Source organism: Garra rufa, chromosome 10 (assembly GCF_049309525.1).
Source record: "Garra rufa chromosome 10, GarRuf1.0, whole genome shotgun sequence".
NCBI lineage: Eukaryota > Metazoa > Chordata > Actinopteri > Cypriniformes > Cyprinidae > Garra > Garra rufa.
In genome coordinates, this window is record NC_133370.1 from 42,450,118 (window position 1) to 42,471,626 (window position 21,509).

At 36.6% G+C, this 21,509-nt stretch overlaps 3 protein-coding genes across 3 annotated transcripts in view; 1 reads left to right on the plus strand and 2 right to left on the minus strand.

Annotated features, from left to right (window-relative positions):
• Positions 1–17: 17 nt before the first annotated feature.
• zp3b (zona pellucida glycoprotein 3b) lies at positions 18–5,077 on the minus strand. The gene is made up of 8 exons (XM_073849463.1): positions 4,658–5,077; positions 3,493–3,608; positions 3,313–3,416; positions 3,064–3,244; positions 2,106–2,223; positions 730–815; positions 392–654; positions 18–306 (listed from the first exon to the last, which is right to left on the minus strand). Exons 1-8 carry the CDS (start codon positions 5,075–5,077, stop codon positions 23–25), a joined length of 1,572 nt encoding a protein of 523 aa, XP_073705564.1. The 3' UTR covers positions 18–22.
• A 2,399-nt stretch (positions 5,078–7,476) lies between these two features.
• gng5 (guanine nucleotide binding protein (G protein), gamma 5) lies at positions 7,477–8,765 on the minus strand. Its single transcript, XM_073849286.1, has 3 exons — positions 8,618–8,765; positions 8,019–8,170; positions 7,477–7,942 (listed from the first exon to the last, which is right to left on the minus strand). The coding sequence occupies exons 1-2, from the start codon at positions 8,696–8,698 to the stop codon at positions 8,045–8,047; spliced, it is 207 nt and encodes a 68-aa protein (XP_073705387.1). The 5' UTR covers positions 8,699–8,765; the 3' UTR covers positions 7,477–7,942; positions 8,019–8,044.
• A 1,293-nt stretch (positions 8,766–10,058) lies between these two features.
• LOC141344589 (meiotic recombination protein REC8 homolog) overlaps positions 10,059–21,509 on the plus strand; it is a 32,302-nt gene continuing 20,851 nt past the window's right edge. The window contains exons 1-8 of the mRNA XM_073849464.1: positions 10,059–10,114; positions 11,168–11,236; positions 13,220–13,362; positions 13,552–13,630; positions 15,017–15,137; positions 16,792–16,855; positions 18,322–18,389; positions 18,472–18,544. Of these exons, the coding sequence (XP_073705565.1) occupies positions 10,059–10,114; positions 11,168–11,236; positions 13,220–13,362; positions 13,552–13,630; positions 15,017–15,137; positions 16,792–16,855; positions 18,322–18,389; positions 18,472–18,544 (673 nt within the window). The remainder of the gene's footprint in view (positions 10,115–11,167; positions 11,237–13,219; positions 13,363–13,551; positions 13,631–15,016; positions 15,138–16,791; positions 16,856–18,321; positions 18,390–18,471; positions 18,545–21,509) is intronic.

Genomic DNA, 21,509 nt, shown 5'->3' on the forward strand with positions numbered 1-21,509 from the left:
CTCATTTTTCTTAAGCAGAGTTTCATTGTTCAAACCCGCTCCCCTCTTCGGAGCTGAAAAGATCGGAAATGTTAAGAGACAGGTCCTTCTCTAATAGACGGCTTTCGGTCTTTTGATCTGTTTTGGACTCAAGCTTATCCGTCACTGGACTTGTCTCTTTCGAGTTGAATAAAAGCTCTGGCTCGTCGTCAAAGGATGCTAAGAAGACCTCAGCTGGGCCGGACTGTGGGTACCCAGCTGATTGAGTGGTGGTTTCTTGCTTTGGGATCAGAAACAAAGGACCCAATGTGGCAATCTTACTCCAATCTGTTATAAAAGGAAGATGGTGTTTAAATACCACATAACTTGAATAAAGCACAAATGAAGAATGAAATATTAAAAATGCGCCAACCTTTGTTTGAGTCGGTTCCTCTCTTTGACACACCGCCATAGGCGTACTGCCTTGAATGTATGAGAGCTTTAAAGGGTTCTAATGACTGACCAGGTCTCACATGAAAGAAATCAGCAGCTGCTGGTTTTGGGGCCAAGTAAGGCTGCTGGACAGGAGGGGACAGCGTGACACGGAAAGGCTGGATTGGTTCAGGCTCTGCCGCAGATTGTTTGGATGGCTCACAGGTGTTACACACCTCATCATTTCCATCTACAGACTGCCACCTGCAACAGTCCACAGGGGATCTTGCATAAAGAGCAACTCATTGTCACAAAGATTTGAATGAAGTCATTCATTACCTTCCATCAATAAAAGAACACGCTCGATTCTGGGAGCTCACAGAATACGCAGCAGGAATGGCTTTTAGGTAACACGTGATGAATACCTGTTTTAAATAAAAACAGCAGTCCACAAATTTTCACAAATAACAAAAAAAGAAACACTGTTTGGAATTGACTTGTGTTAAGGTTGTTAGACACTACATGGATATTAAAAAAAAAAAAAAAAAAAAAAAAAAAAAAAAAAAACACACACACACACACACACACACACACAACACTGGGCACCATACACTAAAATGAGGATCATAACACTACCAGACTTTCAAGTCATTCAGCTCAAAACAGCAAACATGTTTGACACCCTCAAACTTAATGGAATCAAAGTCTGAAGCTAAAGAAATATGGGCCATTCTACAGAACTGGTTCAAAGTCAGGGTTGTAAAGGTCTCCAAAATGTCTTTTTCCACAAATTCTGTATGTATGTGAATTGTATAATATCTGTTGTACACATTTTTAGTAATTGTGTAGTTCATTCTCATAATGTATTTTCAGAAAGTTTCTGAATATTTGTACTTTCCACAAATTTGTCACTACCGAAACACCGTTATAATTCAATTAAAAGGGTTATATTGATCTATTAAGATTTTGCTTGCATCTTCCGCTAATATGTTTTATTAACATTGTAACAATATTTCACTTATTGTATTTTGAATCCAATTTTTCTTTGTAAAAGGCATCATACGGACTTCAAACTTAAGGATTCATTAGTTTGAATATATATTGAACTAAAAACTAACAAATCATCTTGGTTGATAGATTGCAGTAATGCTTTGGTAGCGACTATATCACATTAACATTACAGAAAACACAAAAACAAAGATGTCATTTACAGAGAATTTTTTTTAACTTCGCTTTAAAAAAAAAAAAAAAAAAAAAAAAAAAAAAAAAAAAAAGGTAATAATTCTATATTTTCACAAGTTCAAATTTAGGGGTTAAGATTCAGGACAGCCACCTGAAAGTTCCCACTAAATGATGGTTTTATATACATTAAGCTTACTGATTTTACATGTGTATATTCAATAAATAAAATGATCTTAGTAAACGTCTAACATTTGAGCAGATTGGACTAATTCTGTAGAATGGCCCATACACAAAAATCAGTGTCAGTGTCCATCATACACTTATTTTCTGTGAAATCTATCAACTCTGACTTGCCAAAATCTGCAGACTGGCTCTGACTTGCATCAACTAGTGCCAACTCATCCAGACTGCGAATCAGGGCAAACTGCTTAAATTCAGAGCCAGTTCACAAATTTTGGCCAGTCAGGATGCACGTCAGACTTAGAATGACAATCGGTGAACTGTCCATTTAATTAATCTTAACGTCTGCTCACCAAGTTGCTCGTCAACTTGTAGAATCTGAAGGCGTCCAATTGCAGGTTTAATTTGTTGCCTTGGCTCCTCGGCAAAAACTTGGATCGAGAGTACAAACTCCTACTGTCTGCAAGACATCTGAAAGCAGTCTACATGATTAGAGCTTCCTTTCCAGAAGCTTGAAATGCTGAATGCAAGTGTACAAACAGACCGGTAGAGCGTTTCTCTGTGCCAAGACAAGTAAACAGTTCTTGCATAACATTTTATGCATCCCTTTGGATACACTTATTCAATTTTTGACATGACTACTTTCATTTAGCAGAAAACTGGTCATTTTAAGACCAGTTTTTACACCTAATATTGTGTTTTCACGACATGTCATTAATAGACCATATTGGTGGCACTGAATGTATATTTAAAAAAAATAAATAAAAAATAAAAAGCAGCCACTGAACTAAATGAAACTCACAAATTTTGCAGATTATTGCTGGTGAAAATGGACATTTGTCATGTTTTGGGAAGTACTAAAAAAATAAAATAAAAAAAAAAGGAAGGAACAAAAGGCATTTGTGGTTGGCCAAACTGAACCAGGATTTCCAGGGCAAGAATTTTGACATTCATGTTTCTTATTTCCAGTCTGGTAGGTGAAAGATTAGTCTAATATCTTAATGAATACTGACTGTACTTGTCTTAACCACCCATTCACTTTAGTTTGTCAAACTATTGGTGACTATTGCACCCTTTCCTGCTTTTTAAGTCCTTCTCTTTATGATTTAGCAGCTTCCACATGTTTCTTCCGTGGTTTAGAAAGCATAAATTAGCAGAACAACGCATCGAGTAGTACATTAACCATGCAATCCATGCTGTCATTTACATCCCCGTATCTCCAATATGACCATGCATCCGGGTAACTGATCAAACCATGAAGCAAAGATGCAAAAAGCAATTCAAGTCTGACAAACGAAAAAAAAAACTTACCCGCGAAAATCCACAAAGGAATATTTGATGTCACTAGCATCCACACCATAAGTTGGTGTAGCCACACACCAGTCAATAAACAGGAGAAGGGGGAAGTGGTTGGCCAAGGTAACCGATGCTTGAAGGTTTATCGCATTCCCAAGGAAATAGATGTTTGAGCCCCTCTCAAACTCCCAATCATCTTTGAAAAGATAAAAATAATAAGTTAAATAATTCTGAAGCAGAACACGGTGAATTTGAATACTATACCATTCATCAGCCGGAGGCTAAAGTCTAAATAATCTGTGGCAGAAGCAGTAGAAACAAATGGAATCCAAGTGGGTGCCACTGGTGCACTGTCAACATTATACCACCTTAAGAGAACGCATTAAAAACGGAGTTAACAAAGCTTAAATCAATCATTCAGAAATCTGCAGTTTGTCAGCTTACCTCCGGTATTGACACTGAACAGGTATGACTGCACCTTCCTGGTAAAGTATGCCATCGGGAGATGGTAGAGGAGAGTACACAACGAAGTTTGAATATACTAGAGAGTCCCCAGTCACCTGTGAGAAGACATTAACACCAAATGTGATTGTAACATAGCATTTACTGGCATTACTAGTCTAGCTCAGTGGTTCCCGGTTACTGCACTGCAAAAACTGCTTTTCTTACTTAGACAAGTAAAAATGTGTCTTGTTTTCAGAAAAAAAAACAGGTGAAAATGAAGTGCGTTTTTGCTTTTTCTGCCAGTGGGGTAAGAAAAAAAAAATCTCGTTTTGTGTTTGAAATGTCTTTATCCCATTGGCAGATTATTTTGCTTGTTCGAAGCAAAAACTCAATTCATCTTGACAATTTTTACTCATTTAGAAAATCCTTCTTGATTTAAGAATATTCAGATATTTTGGCTGGAGACAATCTAAGCAAGAAAAGCAGTTTTTGCAGTCTGGTGACATGCCAAGCTAGTTGCCAACTAGTCTTCCAGTCAAACATCCATTAAAACTAAAAGCAGGCCACCAGAAATCAAGTTAGTGGTCAATTAAGTGACCCTGGACCACAAAGTACCATGGGTATATTTGAAGCAATAGCCAACAATACACTGATTTATCCTTTATGCCAAAAATCACTAGGATATTTAGTAAAGATATTCAATAAATTTCCTACCATAGATATCCATTTTTGATTGGCAATATGCATCGCTAAGAACTTCTTTTGGACAACTCTAAAAGCGATTTTCTCAATGTTTTGATTTGTTTGCACCCTTAGATTCCAGATTTGCAATTATTGTCATAGCCTAACAAACCATACATCAATAGAAATATTATTTATTCAGCTTTCAGATAATGCATAATTACCAATTTAAAACAAAGACCCTTATGATTGGCTTTATGGTCCAGGGTCATATTTTTCCCAAGCAGCCCTGCTGAAAAAAACCAGCATATGCTGGTTAGGTATGTTTTGGTGCTGGGATGCTGGTTTTAGCTGGTTTATGACCAGCAAAGGACCAGCATAAACCAGCATCCCAGCACCAAAACATACCGAACCAGCTTTTGAGGGTTTTTTCAGCAGGAGAACGCCCCTGTAAAAGGCCTACAGATGGTTCAAGTCAACTTACAGATAGTTTGGTTCCACAATCCCTGAAGGAAGCAAATATGGTCAACTCTGATTCTCTAGTTTGCACTGCTCCACATGATGCTGCAGACACTTTGTTGAGCAGTGATTCAGAACCCAGCCACAGCTCCCCGGCATTGACTGGAATACCCGACGCGAACAGGTCTGCGTTCATCACGACCTCTATCGCCTCTTCATGGCAGTACACGGACACAGTCTTCTGACGCCGTTGTGGAACGGGGTCGTTTATTTTAGGCGGACTTTGCGGAATCGCGGCTTGAAACTGACCGCTCAACAGCTGCTGGCTTGCCAAAGACCCTCTTGGCTGGAATGTACGAGGGGACAGGCGAGGATAACATTCCGTGAGTAGGGGCGTCGTAAGAAAGACAGTGATACACCATGTTAATGTGCTACTCAGCCACATCTCGCCAGCTAAATAATTATATCAAAAATACAAAACAATGCAAATGAGAAAAACTCCGTAGTTCGCCGCTTTTAACGCGTATTAATGAAAAAATTCTTGGTCTAGCAGCAAATGCCTAATTACTCATCAAATCACACACACCTGATTTCTATTCATTTAGGCCAATTGGGTTTCATGCTAATAATTCTAGGCAATGACGCCAGATATCAGAATATGTGACCCAGGACCACAAAATCAGTCATAAGGGTCTTTTTTTTTTTTTTTTTTTCTATTGATGTATGGTTTGTTAGGATAGGAGGATATTTGGTTGATACAAGTATTTGAAAATCTGGAATCTGAGGGTGCAAAAAAAAATCTAAATATTGAAAAAAATCGTCCAAATGAAGTTCTTAGCAATGCATATTAATAATAAAAAATTAAGTAGGCTAATATATTTACAGAGGGAAATTGATAGAATAGAATACTAAATTGATAGCATCTCAACCCTTAAAAGAGGTCTTAAGGTCCAACATTGTTAGGAGTACGGACAAGGACTTTTAAGAGGCTTAAGAGTTTTTTAGCAGTGGAGAAAATTGACAAAACATGAGGAGCACAAAAAAATATTTTGCGCACAATGCATGACTGAGTTAATATAATGCCACATATGAGATTGTGCAGGGATAATCTTTGTGACCGTATTTAATAGAGACATGCTAAGAAGCTTTAAGAATACGGGCCCTGGAGTCTGAGGGTGCAAAGAAAATCCAAATATTGAGAAAATCGCCTTTAAAGTTGTCCGAGATAAGATATTAGCAATGCAAATTACTAATCAAAAATTAAGTTTTGATATATTTATGGAAGGAAATTTACAAAATATGTTCATGGAACATGATCTTTACTTAATATCCTAATGATTTTTGGCATAATGTATTTTTTGGGCTCTTTGTACAAATATACCCACGCTACTTAAGACTTTTCTGGTTTTGTGGTCCAGGGTCACATGCAAGGCTGGTTTCACAGATAGGGCTTAGACTAAGCCAGGATTAGGCCATAGTTCAATTAGGACATTAAAGTCATTTTTATAAACATGCTTTAGAAAAACATTACTGGTGTGCATCTTGAGACAAAACAAGGGCACTGACATATTTCAAGATCAATCAGTGCAAGTTTCTTTTAGTTGAAATAGCTCAGAATTACATTTTAGTCTGGCCTTGTTGGTAAAACTGTGGGTTAAAATATTAATATTTACCCCCGGTTTCATAGACAAAACTTAAACCTCATCCCCAAAAATGCATGTCTGAGCTGCATGTATAAAGTGAAAGAAACATATCTTGAAATATGCCATTGTTTTGCCTCAAGATGCACAACAGTAATGGTTTTTCCCCATTTTCCTAATTGAACCATAACCTGTTCCTGGTTTAATCTAATCCCTGTCTGTGAAACCTGGCCATTATTTCAGAACTTTTGATGCAAACGAATACAAATTTTAGGACATACATTTATGTAAATTATGAGTAAATACTTAATGGGCTAGTTTCACAGACAGGGCTTAGACTAAACCAGGATTAAAGACATAGTTCAGTTAGGACACTAAGTAATTTTTATAAACATGCCTTAGAAAAAACATCACTAGTGTGCATATTTTAACAAACTAAAGGTAATAGGTTTTAAAGATACATACAAACAGTATTAAATGAGATATTAGCCTAATATTTCACCTAGTTACATGACCAGAAATATAAACAAACTGAAATGTTGTCAAGATTCTTGCACTGCGGGGTGTTCCATAAAACAAGTTTACCAAATAAGCCAGGCTTATTTCAGTTTTTCTGACTTATTGTCACTTGATTTGGCTCAAAATAAGTCAGACTAACTGAAATAAGCCTGACTTATTTGGTAAACTTGTTTTATGGAATACCCCCCTGGAAATCTTGGTTCAGTTTGGCCAGCCACAAATGCCTTTTGTTCCTTGGACAGTTTTTGCACTCTTCTTTTTGATTTGTTATAACTTTTGGCAGTCTATAGAACTTCAACCCCCGGTTTCGCAGACAACGCTTAAGCCTAGTCCTAGACTAAAATGTAAGTCTGAGCTGTTTCAACTGAAATAAAATTGCACTGATTGATTTTAAAATATATCAGTGCTTTTGTTTTGTCTCAAGATGCACACCAGTAATGTTTTTTTCTAAGCATGTTTATAAAAATTACTTAAATGTCCTAATTGAACTATGGCCTAATCCTGGTTTAGTCTAAGCCCTGTCTGTGAAACCGGGCCCAAATGTTTTTCCCGGTCTGACCGATTAGTACAGCACAAAACATGACAATAATTAATCCTTTTCAGCAGCAATAATCTGAAAACATTGTCTAAAGTTTTTAATATATCTTCAGCAATTCTCAATTGCAGTAAAAAAACAACAAAGACATGTAGAAATCAATGGTTTATTTTGGGTTATAAAAATTCTAAGGCAGAGAAGATAGAGAAATAGACTACAGTGTTAAAAAGGCACAATAAATTACTACGTTTCCTCTGCTGTGCCACACAAAAATACAAAAAGCCTTCCCTCCACAAAACTGGAGCGTTGTTTATCACTCATTAAGGCAGACTTTTTAGTTTGAGGTCTTCAAACAGAAATCTGAGAGGGCTGTGAGAAGGAGAGTCAAGCTGACACATTAAAAAAAAACATTTCTTCTAAAATGAAAACGCACCAAAACAGACATAAAGCAGCCAGAGCGGCAAATCCTTTCAGTTTCTTGTGTTTGTGTTCATGGCATGAGGTATTAACTGGCAAGACGACAGCTTTGTGCTGCTGCTATTTCAATTACACATCATGGCAGTGGTTTTCTTCGTTTTTTTTTCCCAGCAGAAATGTCACAGGAACAGGAAAAGGCCTGAGAAGACATTATAATAGTTAGTTTCAGTTTTGGATTGCTTAGTTTTTAACCAAAAGCGACTTTAAACTCTTACCATTGGCAGATGCCCTTTATGGACCCTCACAAGAAGGAGCAAACCTTCTGTGTCCTAAAGGGGTTGGTGCTCGAAGACACACCGGTCAGCAGAGGATCTTGTAGGGCGTTCTGAATGCAGAACTGCTGAAGCTCTGCAGCCGCCTGGGAAACCTACATATCCAAAAAAATAAAATCACAACATTTCAAATATGTTTTGAAAATGGAAACATTAAGTGAGTCATACATACAGTCAGTTGAAATGCTAAATACGTTAATTATACTAACAGACACACAAATATATATGAAAATGACTGTCATATTAGAGTAGAGTAATTTTCTTTACCTACGTATCTTATATATAACAGAGGGTGTAAGTAACAAGTATGTATCCTAGCTAGCTAGGCATAGATTTCTTTTCCAGAGTCTGTATAATGCTCAATTTGGTGATAGATATTAATACTACTTCATTACAAAATAACATTTTCTTAAATAAAACAATTGAGAAGGCAGTCAAACAAAGCTAACGGGCTAACAGGTCCACGCCCAAACTCAACCCGGCGGCTAACTCACTAGCTTCAGTTAGCTCTAAAGTTAAATCGCTGAAAGACACAAACCGACCTTTACTCTGTTGATGTTTGCTTCGAAGCGCAACTGCTGAACAATTTTCTTCATCGCAACGATGTTTGATGAGCCCGACATGATGCCTGATATTTCTAATCGATGTGCAACAGCGAAGACAAAAGTTGTGACAAGTGGTTTCCGGTTGGTTCAGTCCGGAACTTCCGGACCGGAAATACACGAGTCAAACGAGTCCCTTCGGCTTTTTCCGAAATCTACTATGGCATATTAGCTTTCCAGTGGCTTCTAAACCAAAATAAACTTATTTTAAAATATTTAATAGTATATATCCCCTTTCTGAATTTTAAGACATCGGTTTAATTTTGAAGAAAGTGTGTACTTTCTGTCACTGATCACATTTTTGTATGTGTATTCCGGAATTTCCTGGAAAAATATCTTACTGGTGGGAGACAAAAATTCAGTCACTGCCCAATTTTGTTAGAAACACATTATGTTCGGAATACTGTTAGATGATAAAAAGAATGATTTTTTTCATTAATATAATGTCGATTCTGCGCAATTTTTTCTTCACAAATGCAAATGTATGAAGACAAAACCTTATTTTTCTGTTAAAAGATACTTTATTTATAATTACTTTCCATCATTGGAATATATGAAAAGTAAAAAGGCCCAGAAACTTGTTGGAATAATAAGAAAACTCGATTTGATTGAAGAGGAATGAAGAGACCCCTACTTTAAAAAAAAAAATTCTTTCTCAGAATATTTGTAATTTTATTGATACTTTAAATCTGTTTTGTCTGATATGTGCCTTGCTTAATGTCTGTTTATTTACATCTATCAATAAAAAAATCTACTATGGCGAAGGCTTCGCTAATGAATATTAATAAGGTCCTGCAACGCGACCTTTCGCTTGAGTTTTGTACTGTGGCCTAATTAATATTCAGAAGATAAGCCTTCAGCGTTGTTTGATTGGGCCGCAGTAAAACGCCTACTTGTTGTCGTCGGCAAATTCAGCAAATCAGTTGAGGGTACTGGGCAAATGTAATAAATATTCATAACCTTTTCTCGCTTTTGCTTCTTTATGTTATAATAAACTGTGATGGATAATAAGATTGATACTCGCCATCAATGATTCTGTTTATGACTAGAATGCTATGTAAATATTAAATTTCTTCTCAATATTCATTATGTTGTAAAGTGCACTACAATACAAGACTTATTATGGAAACAACAGTCCAATAAAATGCGTCCTAGACTGTGTCCTAAATAGATTGGTTTGTCTTATTTGTTAAGTAAAATGATTGGTAGAGCTTTCAAAACAGTTTCCCCACAGCAACCTTTGAAGTGCTGCATAGTCCCATTTGCTGTCAAAGCACTTTGGATTTTACCTGAGAGAATTAATTTGTTTCATGATCACGCTATTGCAGTTTTTGCTGAACTTTTGCTCTAAAATTATCTTGTCTTCATCAACCTGTTTACGATGTTTTTCTATCCTACGGTGCTAAATCATCGGACTGGGTGCTTTGCCACGATTTGGTAAGTTGTCGTTTCTTTCTATAGGGAATTAGGACTGTGAAACCCTTGCAAAAATTAAAATAAAAGTGGAGTAACCATGTCTTATATCATTGATTACCAATTTTTTTTTTTTTTTTTACCAATACCATGGTTAAACTAGTGTAGCAACTATGGTTGTGGTTTTGTGTGTGTGTGTATAGTCAAGAGCGAAATTATTCATACCCCTGGCAAATTCTGACTTAAAGTTACTTTTATTCAACCAGCAAGTTTTTTTTTTTTTTTTGATTAGAAATGACACAGACGTCTCCCAGAAGATAATAAGACGATGTACAAGAGGCATCATTGTGGAAAAAATTATTACTCATCTTTTATTTACATTTGAACAAAAAGGGGCATGTTCAAAATTATTCATACCCTTCTCAATAATCAATAGAAAAGCCTTTATTGGCTATTACAGCAATCAAACGCTTCCTATAATTGCTGACCAGCTTTTTGCATGTCTTCACTGGTATTTTTGCCCGTTCATCTTTAGCGATGAGCTCCAACTCTTTCAGGTTGGAGGGTCTCCTTGCCATCACCCTGATCTTCAGCTCCCTCCACAGATTCTCAATTGAATTTAAGTCAGGACTCTGGCTGGGCCACTGCAAAACGTTAATGTTTTTGTCTGCTAACCATTTCTTCACCACTTTTGCTGTGTGTTTTGGGTCGTTGTCCTGCTGAAATGTCCACTGGTGGCTTCTCCTTTTTTACGCCAAATGAAGGCTACATCATTGTGACCGAACAATTAAATTTTTGTTTCATCTGACCATAAAACTGAAGACCAGAAGTCTTTTTCTTTGTCCAGATGAGCATTTGCAAAGGCCAAGCGGGCTTTTGTGTGCCTTATCTGGAGAAGTGGTGTCCTCCTTGGTCTGTACTGTATATAGTAGTAAAACGATGGTTAATTTCCAAAAGGGAGGTGTGCTTATATTGACTGTATGAAAAATCCATAATAAGGATCTGACAATTTTAAAAGGTAAATGTTAAAACTGAGGACTACTAATATTTATATGTTGAAATATATATATTTTTTAGGTTGGCAGCCACTAAAGGACGAAAGATCAGTCGGAGAGATCTGCTTCAAGTCAATGTCCAGCGTACTTGGTTAGTATCCTTCTCTGGAATGAAAGAAAAGCTATCATACATAACTTGTGGACTATTTTCTACATAATCACATTTAGAGATATTTGGTAGGACCATCAATATTGGGTTTATCCCTGGCAGTTAGGGGTGATAATGTTTTTTGAAAGTTAATCAGGATATTTTTCTTTAATTACACTGACAAGTAATGATGTTTTTATTATTGGAAATTTAAAAAATAATTAAAAAAATAACATTAATGGAAATTTTGTTTTAAATGTTTTATTATGCATCAAACAATTATAATAGAAAAGACAGAACTGATAGAGTATCTACAGGAATTAAATTACATCAAGTCTGCATGTAAAGTTTCACAAACAAAATTAAATAAGCTCTAAGTACAAATAAATATAGAAGGAAAAATGGGATAACATTTTAAAGCATACAGAGGAAAATGTATGCATCAGTGGTATTACTAAAGAAAAGTACCATAATATTTCAAGAATTTTCTCTTTTCCTATTTTAATCAGATTTAAGAAATGCATCAACTTCTATTAAGAAATGTGAAAAGGTAGCTGCAAAAAAAGATAATTCTTGCTTATAAATAATAAAAAAACGGTGTATTTCACTGAAGTGTTACTTTTACTTTTATAGTAACAGATTATGCACTACCAGTCAAAAGTTTTTGAACAGTAAGATTTTAATGTATTTTAAAGAAGTCTCTTCTGCTTACAAAGCCTGTGTTTTTTTATTTAAAATACAGCAAAAGCTCTAATATTGTGAAATATTTTTACTATTTAAAATAACTGCTGTCTATTTGAATATATTTTGAAAATGTAATTTATTCCTGTGATCCAAACGACATTTTCAGCATCATTTCTCCAGTTCTCAGTGTCACATGATCCTCCAGAAATCATTCTAATATGCTGATTTGCTGTTCTAAAAACATGTATTATTACTATTATGAATATTTAAAACAGCTGAGTACATTTTTCAGGATTCTTTGATGAATAGAAGGATTATGATTAAATAATATATAATGTTATAAAAAAAAAATTATGATTAACGATTTTAGATACTGTAAATGCTGTTCTTCTTCTGACCTTTGTATTCATCAAAAAAACCTGAAACAAAATCTACTCAGCAGCTTTTAAACATAATAATAATAATAAAGGTTTTTGAGCGGTAAACCAGAATATTATAATGATCTCTGAAGGATCATGTGACACTAAGTAATGAGCTTTGAAATCACTGGAATTAATTACATTTGAAAATATATTCAAATAGAAAACTATAGAAATTTTATATAGTAAAAATATTTCAAAATTGTACTTTTTTGCTGTACTTAGGATCAAATAAATGCAGGCTTGGTGAGCAGAAGAGACGTAAAAAACATAAAAAAATCTTACTGTCCAACTTTTCCTAGATTATATATTAATATAGACCTTTTTCCTGAGTAAACGATGAGCGCCGCCATTACGAATTCTAACGTCAGATTGAATGCTTTTCTGTTCCGGTTTCCATAGGAACCCATTCAAATAGCGTCCATGTGTTTTTAATGTAGCTACCTTCCGCTGCTTCGTGTCATCTACACACTCATTAAAGTGAGGCACTGACAAATGACGGTCATTGCGACATTGCCAAGTGATGGCGCTATGGAGCCATGTGCTTTTTAAAAACATTTGAATAGGTTTAACATTAGTTTATTAGCTCGGAATATACCCTAATTTGACTAGAAACAGTGCAGACCGGAAATGCAAAGCATTCTTTCAGTTAAGAGTCGGACTTACTTCCGTGTTCAGGAAAAAGGTCTATATAAACTATAAAAATGTTTATCTCTTGATATAAACTATTCCCAAAAATTTGTTTTGCATTAAAAAAATAAATGGATCAGTGTCTCATCCTTAATCCCACAAAATGAGCAAGAACTTTCAACATCCATATATGAAATGCAATATTTGTGAGGCAACAAAACTTTAATGGAATTGTTCTCAATGTGCTTCACAGCTGTGACATCATGGATTATGTGTTGGTGAGAGTCCCGCCCCCTCTATCAGGATTGCCCCGCCCACGCTTCTCCCTGTACCTGTCCTCTCAGCTGCAGTATGGAGTGGTGTTTGTCTATCACAGACAGTGTGAATTTTTGTTAGGTCAGTGCAATAAAACTTGAGGGTGAATGGTCATTTGTGGGTCAAAAAATTCACTTGTAAACTTAATAAGGATATTAATGAAACTTTAAAATGCCCATAATATATTCTTTAGGTTTGATTTGTTAAAGATTAAAGATTGCTGTTTTAAGATGACTTAAAGAGATTGCGTTTCTAATGATGTTTTCTCAGAGGAGACTCAGTTGGCAATTGATAGATTGCTCCGCCTTAACCTGAAGTTCAACATTGATATGAGGGATGAAGAAAGCAGGTCAGGCACTATTTTATTTGTTAGACATATTTTATTATGAGCATACATTATATTGTAATGCTGATGAATAGAACCCTGTTTTTGTCTTCTCTTCATGACAATAATGTCTGATGAATGTTGTGATCCTTAAAACAATGTTCTATTACTTATACACTACTTAAGATTTTTTTTATTTTATTAATTTATTTAAGGAGAGACACTGCAGGCAAAAACATTTTTTCATGCACCTATCAAACTTGAGATTTTGGGCTTTTTGCCTTTTCATAAAGTGTTTTTTCAGACTAGTGGATAGAAAACATCCAAAAAACGCTGTTAAGTGTTTCTTTTATAGCACTTTATCTATTTGTGTCAATAGATTTCAATTACAATGCATATTTTAAAAGGCATTTTTCTTAAGATGAGTTTTTTCTTCTACACTGAGCCATTAATTCCCACTTCAGTAGCACTTACACACACCAAACTTTACATTTTTATTCCTGTGTATATCCTGAAGGTTTTTACAGAGGGATTTGTTTATATGTATTATATGTTATTCCCCAAAAAATGGTAAAAAAGTGGAGTGACGAAGTTTTCACCTAAAATTCCTTTTGTAAAAACATTTGACTCTAATGTCAAAAAATTTAAACAAGAATTTTGAAACTGACTTCATCTAGTGTTAAGATTTTTGTACTAGAAATGTATGCAAATTAGCGCGTATTTCATTAAATAATGGATCATTTGCATATTTAAACCTGACATTTGAGAAAACTTGTAATACAACAAATGTTTGCAATTATCAATGTAATCAATCAACTGGGTAAGAAAGGTGATAACTATTAGTTAATGTTTTTACCCTATTCACCTGCAGTGTCTCGCCTTAAAAGGGACAATGCATGTTAATATACATTACTGTAAATGTGCCAGAATGTAACTTTTTTTATCTGTAGCCCCTCTATAGAATCACCCTAAAACAAATACAAAAAACGTACAGTACAATTTCTTGGTATTTTTAGATTGCAACATTGCACAAGCAACATTGCCAAAACAACATTTGCAACCCACTTTGACACATTTACAAATTAATTGTTAAAATTAGGAATCTGTAATAAGGCTAAAATATTTTCTATTGTCATATAATTTTAACTCCAAGTATAGTATACCACCACAAGTATTGTGAATGACTATGAGTTAAATAAACTAAAAAATGTTACGATTACAGACCTAATTTTCAAAATATGGCTAAAAGCAAACAAAAACTGGTATTATAATATCAGACTATTAGATTAGAGAAACAGGACAAAGGTTAAATTAAAAAAAAAGAATAAGAATAAAAAAGATTCATGAACTTTGAAACATATGAGATGTGTCACATTTACAGGTCCTCAACTTTTTCCTTCTTCTTCTCAGGCAGACTCACATGATCCCAGATGCTGCTGCACTGTTTGATGAAACAGAGGGGGCGAGGGATCCGTTCTTTGGAGTTATGGAGACCGGTTATGGCCTGCCAAGTCCAAGCAGCCTTATTCAGGTGGATGCAACTCAGAATTTCAAAGAAGCGCTAAAGTTTTGCCATACAAACCCTACCATTTAAAGGAGTAGTTCATTTCCAGAACAAAAAACTTACAGAAAATGTACTCATCCTCTTTTCATCTCGTCGTAAAAAATTATGTTTTTTGAGGAAAACAATTCAGGATTTTTCCATATAATGGACTTCTATGGTGCCCCTGAGTTTGAACTTCCAAAATGCAGTTTAAATGCAGCTTCAAGGGCTCTAAACGATCCCAGCCGAGGAAGAAGGGTCTTATCTAGCGAAACGAAAACATTTTGTATATTCCAGTTTAATACAGTTAGGGTATGTTGAAAAAATCCTATCTCATTTTCTCCTCCAACTTTAAAATGGTTCTGCATCACTGCAGAAGTACTAACCCATTGTTTACAAAGTGAACATGCAAAGAAGGTCTTCACAAAAAAAGGTAACACAGCGATGTAGGACGATTTTGAAGTTGGAGAAGAAAATGAGATGGGAGTTTTTCAACATACCCTAACTATGAACCGGAGTACACAGAGTACATGCAGAGCTAGACAAGCATTTGAGGTTCAAAAGTATATCAATTGTTTTTTTTTAGAAAATAACTAATCGTTTCGCTAGATAAGACACTTATTCGTTGGCTGGGATCGTTTAGAGCCCTTTGAAGCTGCATTTAAACTGCATTTTGGAAGGTCAAACTTGGGAGCGCCTTAGAAGTCCATTATATGGAGAACAGTTCTGAAATGTTTTCCTCAAAAAACATAATTTGTTTACGACTGAAGAAAGACAGAGATTAACATCTTGGATGACAAGGGGGTGAGTACATTATCTGTAAAGTTTTGTTCTGAAAGTTAACTACTCCTTTAAAGTTTGGGGTCAGTGTGATTTTTTTTACAAAGAAATTCTGCAAGGATGCATGAAGTTGATTAGAAGTGACATTAAATACATTTACAATGTTCCAATAAAACATTTCAGTTCTTTTAAACTTTCTATTAATCAAGAAATAAACTGTGTCATGGTCAACTATTTTTAACATTGACAATGATCAGGAATGTTTCTCAAGCAGCAGATCGGCATATTAGAATGATTTCTGAAGGATCATGTGAGACTGAAGACTGGAGTAATGATGCTGAAAATTCAGCTTTACTAAAGCAACAGTTATGTAGCTTTCTGCATTCGGTGTTTGAAAAAGAAAAAACATTAATGATCATTCTGAAATATCCTGTTGAGTATCAGCAGGCTAGGCTCTCTCTATGGCTCTGGGCTCGGCTAAAGCATACATGACCGTAGTTAACTGTGGTTGGCCTGGCTGTGCGTCACTCAGAAAACAACAGGCCAATCAGAAGAGAGGCTCATGAATATTAATTAGATGGGCCAAAATCAACCTGTTTTTGACATAGCTCCTAAAAAAGGAGCTGTAAAAATATATTGAGATGGATTTTGGCAGTTATACCGCAAATATATATTCTTAAGGACATCAACAACTAAAATAAACCTCCAGAAATGTGTACAATATGGGACCTTTAAAAATCTTACCAACCCCAAACTTCTAAACATGTATTTTTTCGGTGTTATTCAATATTTTACTTTTTCACACTGAATGGGCATGGGTTTTGTCAGGCACGTGTAGTCTAACTTTCTCACTGTGGCTTAGCGAATGGAAGAGGTCTTACCTGAGCAAGTCCCATCCTCTAGAGAACCAACACCTCCTTCAGATGGTGAGCACTTAATAGTTCACAGTGAAATGTGAAATACATTTCCATATCAGCATACATTTACAAACAGTTAAAGTCAGTTAAAATCTGCAAAATGTAAATTATTTTACCAAAATAAGAGGGATCATACAAAATGCATGTTATTTTTTATTTAGTACTGACCTGAATGTTTCTCTTATAAGACATTTACATATAGTCCACAAGACATACAGTAATTGAATTTATAAAAAATGACCCTGTTCAAAAGTTTACATATCGTTGATTCTTAATACTGTGTTGTTACCTGAATGATCCACAGCTGTGTTTTTTGTTTAGTGATAGTTGTTCATGAGTCCCTTGTTTGTCCTGAACAGTTAAACTGCCCGCTGTACGTAAGAAAAATCCTTCAGGTCCCACAAATTATTTGGTTTTTCAGCAGTTTTGTGTATTTAAACCCTTTCCAACTGTGACTGTATGATTTTGAGATCCATCTTTTCACACTGAGGACAACTGAGGGACTTGTATGCAACTATTACAGAAGTTTCAAATGCTTACTGATGCTCCAGAAGGAATAATTATGCATTAAGAGCTAAGGGGTGAAAACTTTTGATCAGAATGAAGATATGTACAGTTTACTTATGTCTAAATATCATACTTTTTTTTTAGTACTGCCCTTCAGTAGCGTTTGAGGCTAAAAAGTATATAAATTGTACATTTTTTAGAAAATAACCAATCGAACCAAACTCGGGGGCACCATAGAAGTCCATTATATGGAGAAAAATCCTGAAATGTTTTCCTCAAAAAGATAAAATTATAAAAAATTAATCAATAAAAGTTTTCACTCCCAGCTTTTATTGCATTGTGTTTCTTTCTGGAGCATTATTTAGCATTTGAACCTTCTGAAATAGTTACATATGAGTCCCTCAGTTGTCCTCAGTGTGAAAAGATAGATCTCAAAATCATACAGTCATTGTTGGAAAGGGTTCAAATACACAAAATTGCTGAAAAACCACAAAATTTGTGGTACCTGAAGGATTTTTCTGAAAAGCAGCAGACAGTTTAACTGTTCAGGACAAACAAGGGACTCATGAACAACTGTCACTAAACAAAATAAAACACAGCTGTGGATCATTCACAGTATTAACACAGTATTAAGAATCAAGTGTATGTAAACTTTTGAACACGGACATTTTTATAAATTCAGCTATTATTTTCTCTTGTAGACTATATGTAAACATCTGTCATGTGAAATATCTTATTCAGGTCAGTACTAAATTAAAAAATCATGCATTTTGTATGATCCCTCTTATTTTGGTAAAATAATGTGTGTATGTAAACTTTTGAATTCAACTGTACATAGTCTTTTAAATAATGCTATAGTGCCACATTTAAAGAAATTATAATAAAGCACCACTGATAAAGAAATGAAAAGATAGAACTAAAGAACTGTGTATTTTGGGCAATTTTAAAGCTACTTTTTTCCCATCTAGGCATCACAGCCAGCCAGGAGTCCATCACTCTGACAGAAAGAGAGCCAGACATCATACCTGAGCCAGAGGTACAGCTGTCAATCAACATCATCACTCACTGTTTGAAACTCAGTTGTGTGTATCTTGAATGCTGTCTCTCTTATTCCTCAGTTTGAAGGAGCAGATCTGCAGGAGACCAACATGATCGAGCTACTGCTGGAGCAGCCAGATCACTTTCTTGAGCGTGAGTGATGGCCACATGCTATTTTCACTCACACCCAAAATTATACATGCACAAACTAATTGTATGAATCTTACAAAACATGTCCTGGTCATATTTTAAAACATGCCATGTAATGTTCATATTTCACTCCAAAATCAAAAGAAATAAATTATAAATGTATGAAAATGATTTATATATTCATCCATTTCATATAAGATTTTTTATATTAAATTATTATAATAATTTTTTTCATTGTGACATTTTTTTTATGACAGTTAAGCACATTACTCTCTGATTATCATTAACTTCATGCAAAAAATGCTAAAAATAAAGAATATTAAATGTGTAGTATTTATGGAAGCCTGTTTCCACCACTGAATAATATAAAAAAGTAATTAATACTTTTTATCTTGCAATTCTGACTTTTTTTCGCAGAATTGATATAAACTTGCAATTGTGATTAAAAACTCTTAATTCTGAGGAAATTCAGAATTGCGAGATATAAACTTGCAATTCTAACTTTTTTTTAAATGTATACCTCGCAATTGCATATTATTAGGGCAGCATTGTGAGATATAAACTTGCAATTCTGAGGAAATAGCAATCTTTTCCCCCCTCAAATTGAAATTAATAACTTGCAATTGCAAGTTTGTCTCACAATTCTTAGAAAAAAGTCAGAATTGCGAGATAAACTTGCAATTGCGAGAAAAAAGCAGTTCTCACTTTATAACTTGTAACTGCGAGTTTATATCATGCAATTCTGAGAAAAAAGTCTGAATTGCAAAATAAATACTTCTAATTGCAAGAAAAAAGGTCAAAATTGTGAGATACAAAGTCGCAGTTACCTTTTTTAATTTTATTTTGTGGCTTCCATAACTTATACTTTTTGAAATATGCTTATATATACACACACAACTAATATTATATATAAAAATATCTATAATTGTAGTTCCCCTTCAGTAGTTTCACTACAACATTACATGGGAACTCACTGGAGAGACCAATCATCTCTGAGCCTTATTCAAAAGGCCACTGAACAATGGCGAGTGGCATTTGCATGCCAAGCCACTCCCCCGTACATACGGGTATATAAGATGGCGGCACGCACCACTCATTCAGACTTTCGCTTCAGAGCCTCTCTATGCTCGAGCCGACACACTACGATTGTTCCTGCGAGTTCTTTACTCTCTCCCCGCTGGTGTGCTGCCTGACTAAAAGAGCAATTTCTAAAAGAGTGTTTGGCAGCCGCCAGCGGGATCCTGTGGGCGGCCGTTTTCACGGCCAAAATAAGCCTCCTGCTCTCCAGCGAGCAAGCCCTTTGAGTGCACAGTGGTGCCGCGGTTTCCTCCCTGGGCAGACCGGGACTAAATGAGTAATTTCTCGTGGCTGTGTAAAGACGTTCTTTTCAGAATGGCTTTCCGGCCGTGCGCTTCTGGGTGTGGCAGTTTCCTCACCTCGCTGGACGGACATGAACACTGCCTCACATGTCTGGGCCGAGATCATGCTGAGGCAGCGTTCACGGATGGTTTGTGCGTTCATTGCGAACACATGACCAGGATCACGCTGAAGAATCGCCGCTCGTTCGAGGCGGCTCCCCTCATCGTCCCGCGGCACGTCGTTAAGCCGTCAATGCTTTTCGGCCTCCGTGGCGAGACACGAGGGGTCCTTACGAGTTACTGTGCAGAACGTGCCGCCGGCTCCCAAAGCCCTGCGACCTTCTCCACCCCAGCGTGATCCCGTTGAGTGGCCAGAGCAGTACGCTTCCCCGCACGCCGGGCTGAGCGTCTCCTTTGGCGCTCCTTAGGAGGAAGAGATGTCTGTTGCAGCATCAGAGGGAGAGTCTGAGGGTGAGGCGGACATCTCGGCGGCGCAGCGCCCCATCCTCATCCTATGCGTTGGCTCATGGCGCCTTACTAGCAGACATCTGCAGAGCTGCCGGCTGGGTGACACCTAATACCTTCGCCAGGTTTTACAACCTCCGCGTAGAGGCCGTATCCTCCCGTGTCTTAACATAAGACTTTCAGGTGAGCGGGAGGACGGCTGGTGTCGGCTTGCTGTGTCATTCCCACGAGGATCCATGCGCTATTTCCCAGAATGTTCCCTCCGGCGAACCCTGGGTCCTCCATGCCCCGCAGTCAGGCCTAGATGCAGAGTAGTCACTGACTGTGCTCCTGCCGGGTCTCCTTCGCCCCGCAGGTTGTGGCAATATTTCTCAGTATTTTTCCAGTGGTCAGCCAGAAGGCCGCTGTTTCCCTCGTATATCCCTAAAAATTTATGGATATATTGAATTACTTTTATTCCACATGTAAAGATTTCATGTGCTCCGCCCCCCCAACCTCTGCTTCAGTACAACTGGCATCCCTGTGGGGCCCCCTCTATTGGTCCTCAGGGCGTTGGGAAGGTTACGTATTCAATAACCATCTGCTGACACGTCCGCCTGTCAGCACGTGGAGTTGTGCGTAACGCGGCGTCAGGGTCGTGGCCTGTTCCATGGTTCTGTTCCCATGTAACGTCGTAGTAAAACGACTGAAGGGGAACGTCTAGGTTACGAAGGTAACCCTCGTTCCCTGAAGGAGGGAACGGAGACGTTACATCCCCTGCCACGACCTGACGTCGCGCTGACGCCGGCTCGATACGGCTCCTCAGCGAAAACTTGAATGAGTGATGCGTGCCGCCATCTTATATACCTGTATGTACGGGGGAGTGGCTTGGCATGCAAATACCACTCGCCAATGTTCATTCGCCTTTTGAATAAGGCTCAGAGATGATTGGTCTCTCAAGTGAGTTCCCATGTAGCGTCTCCGTTCCCTCCTTCAGGGAACGAGGGTTACCTTCGTAACCTAGACGTTATTTTTAATGTAGAGTTAATATTGTATTTTTGCAGTAATAAGGAAATTATGAAAACATCATTAAAGGGGTAGTTTACATAAAAATGAAAATTCTGTCTTCATTTACTTGCCCTCATGGCATTCTAAACCTGTATGCA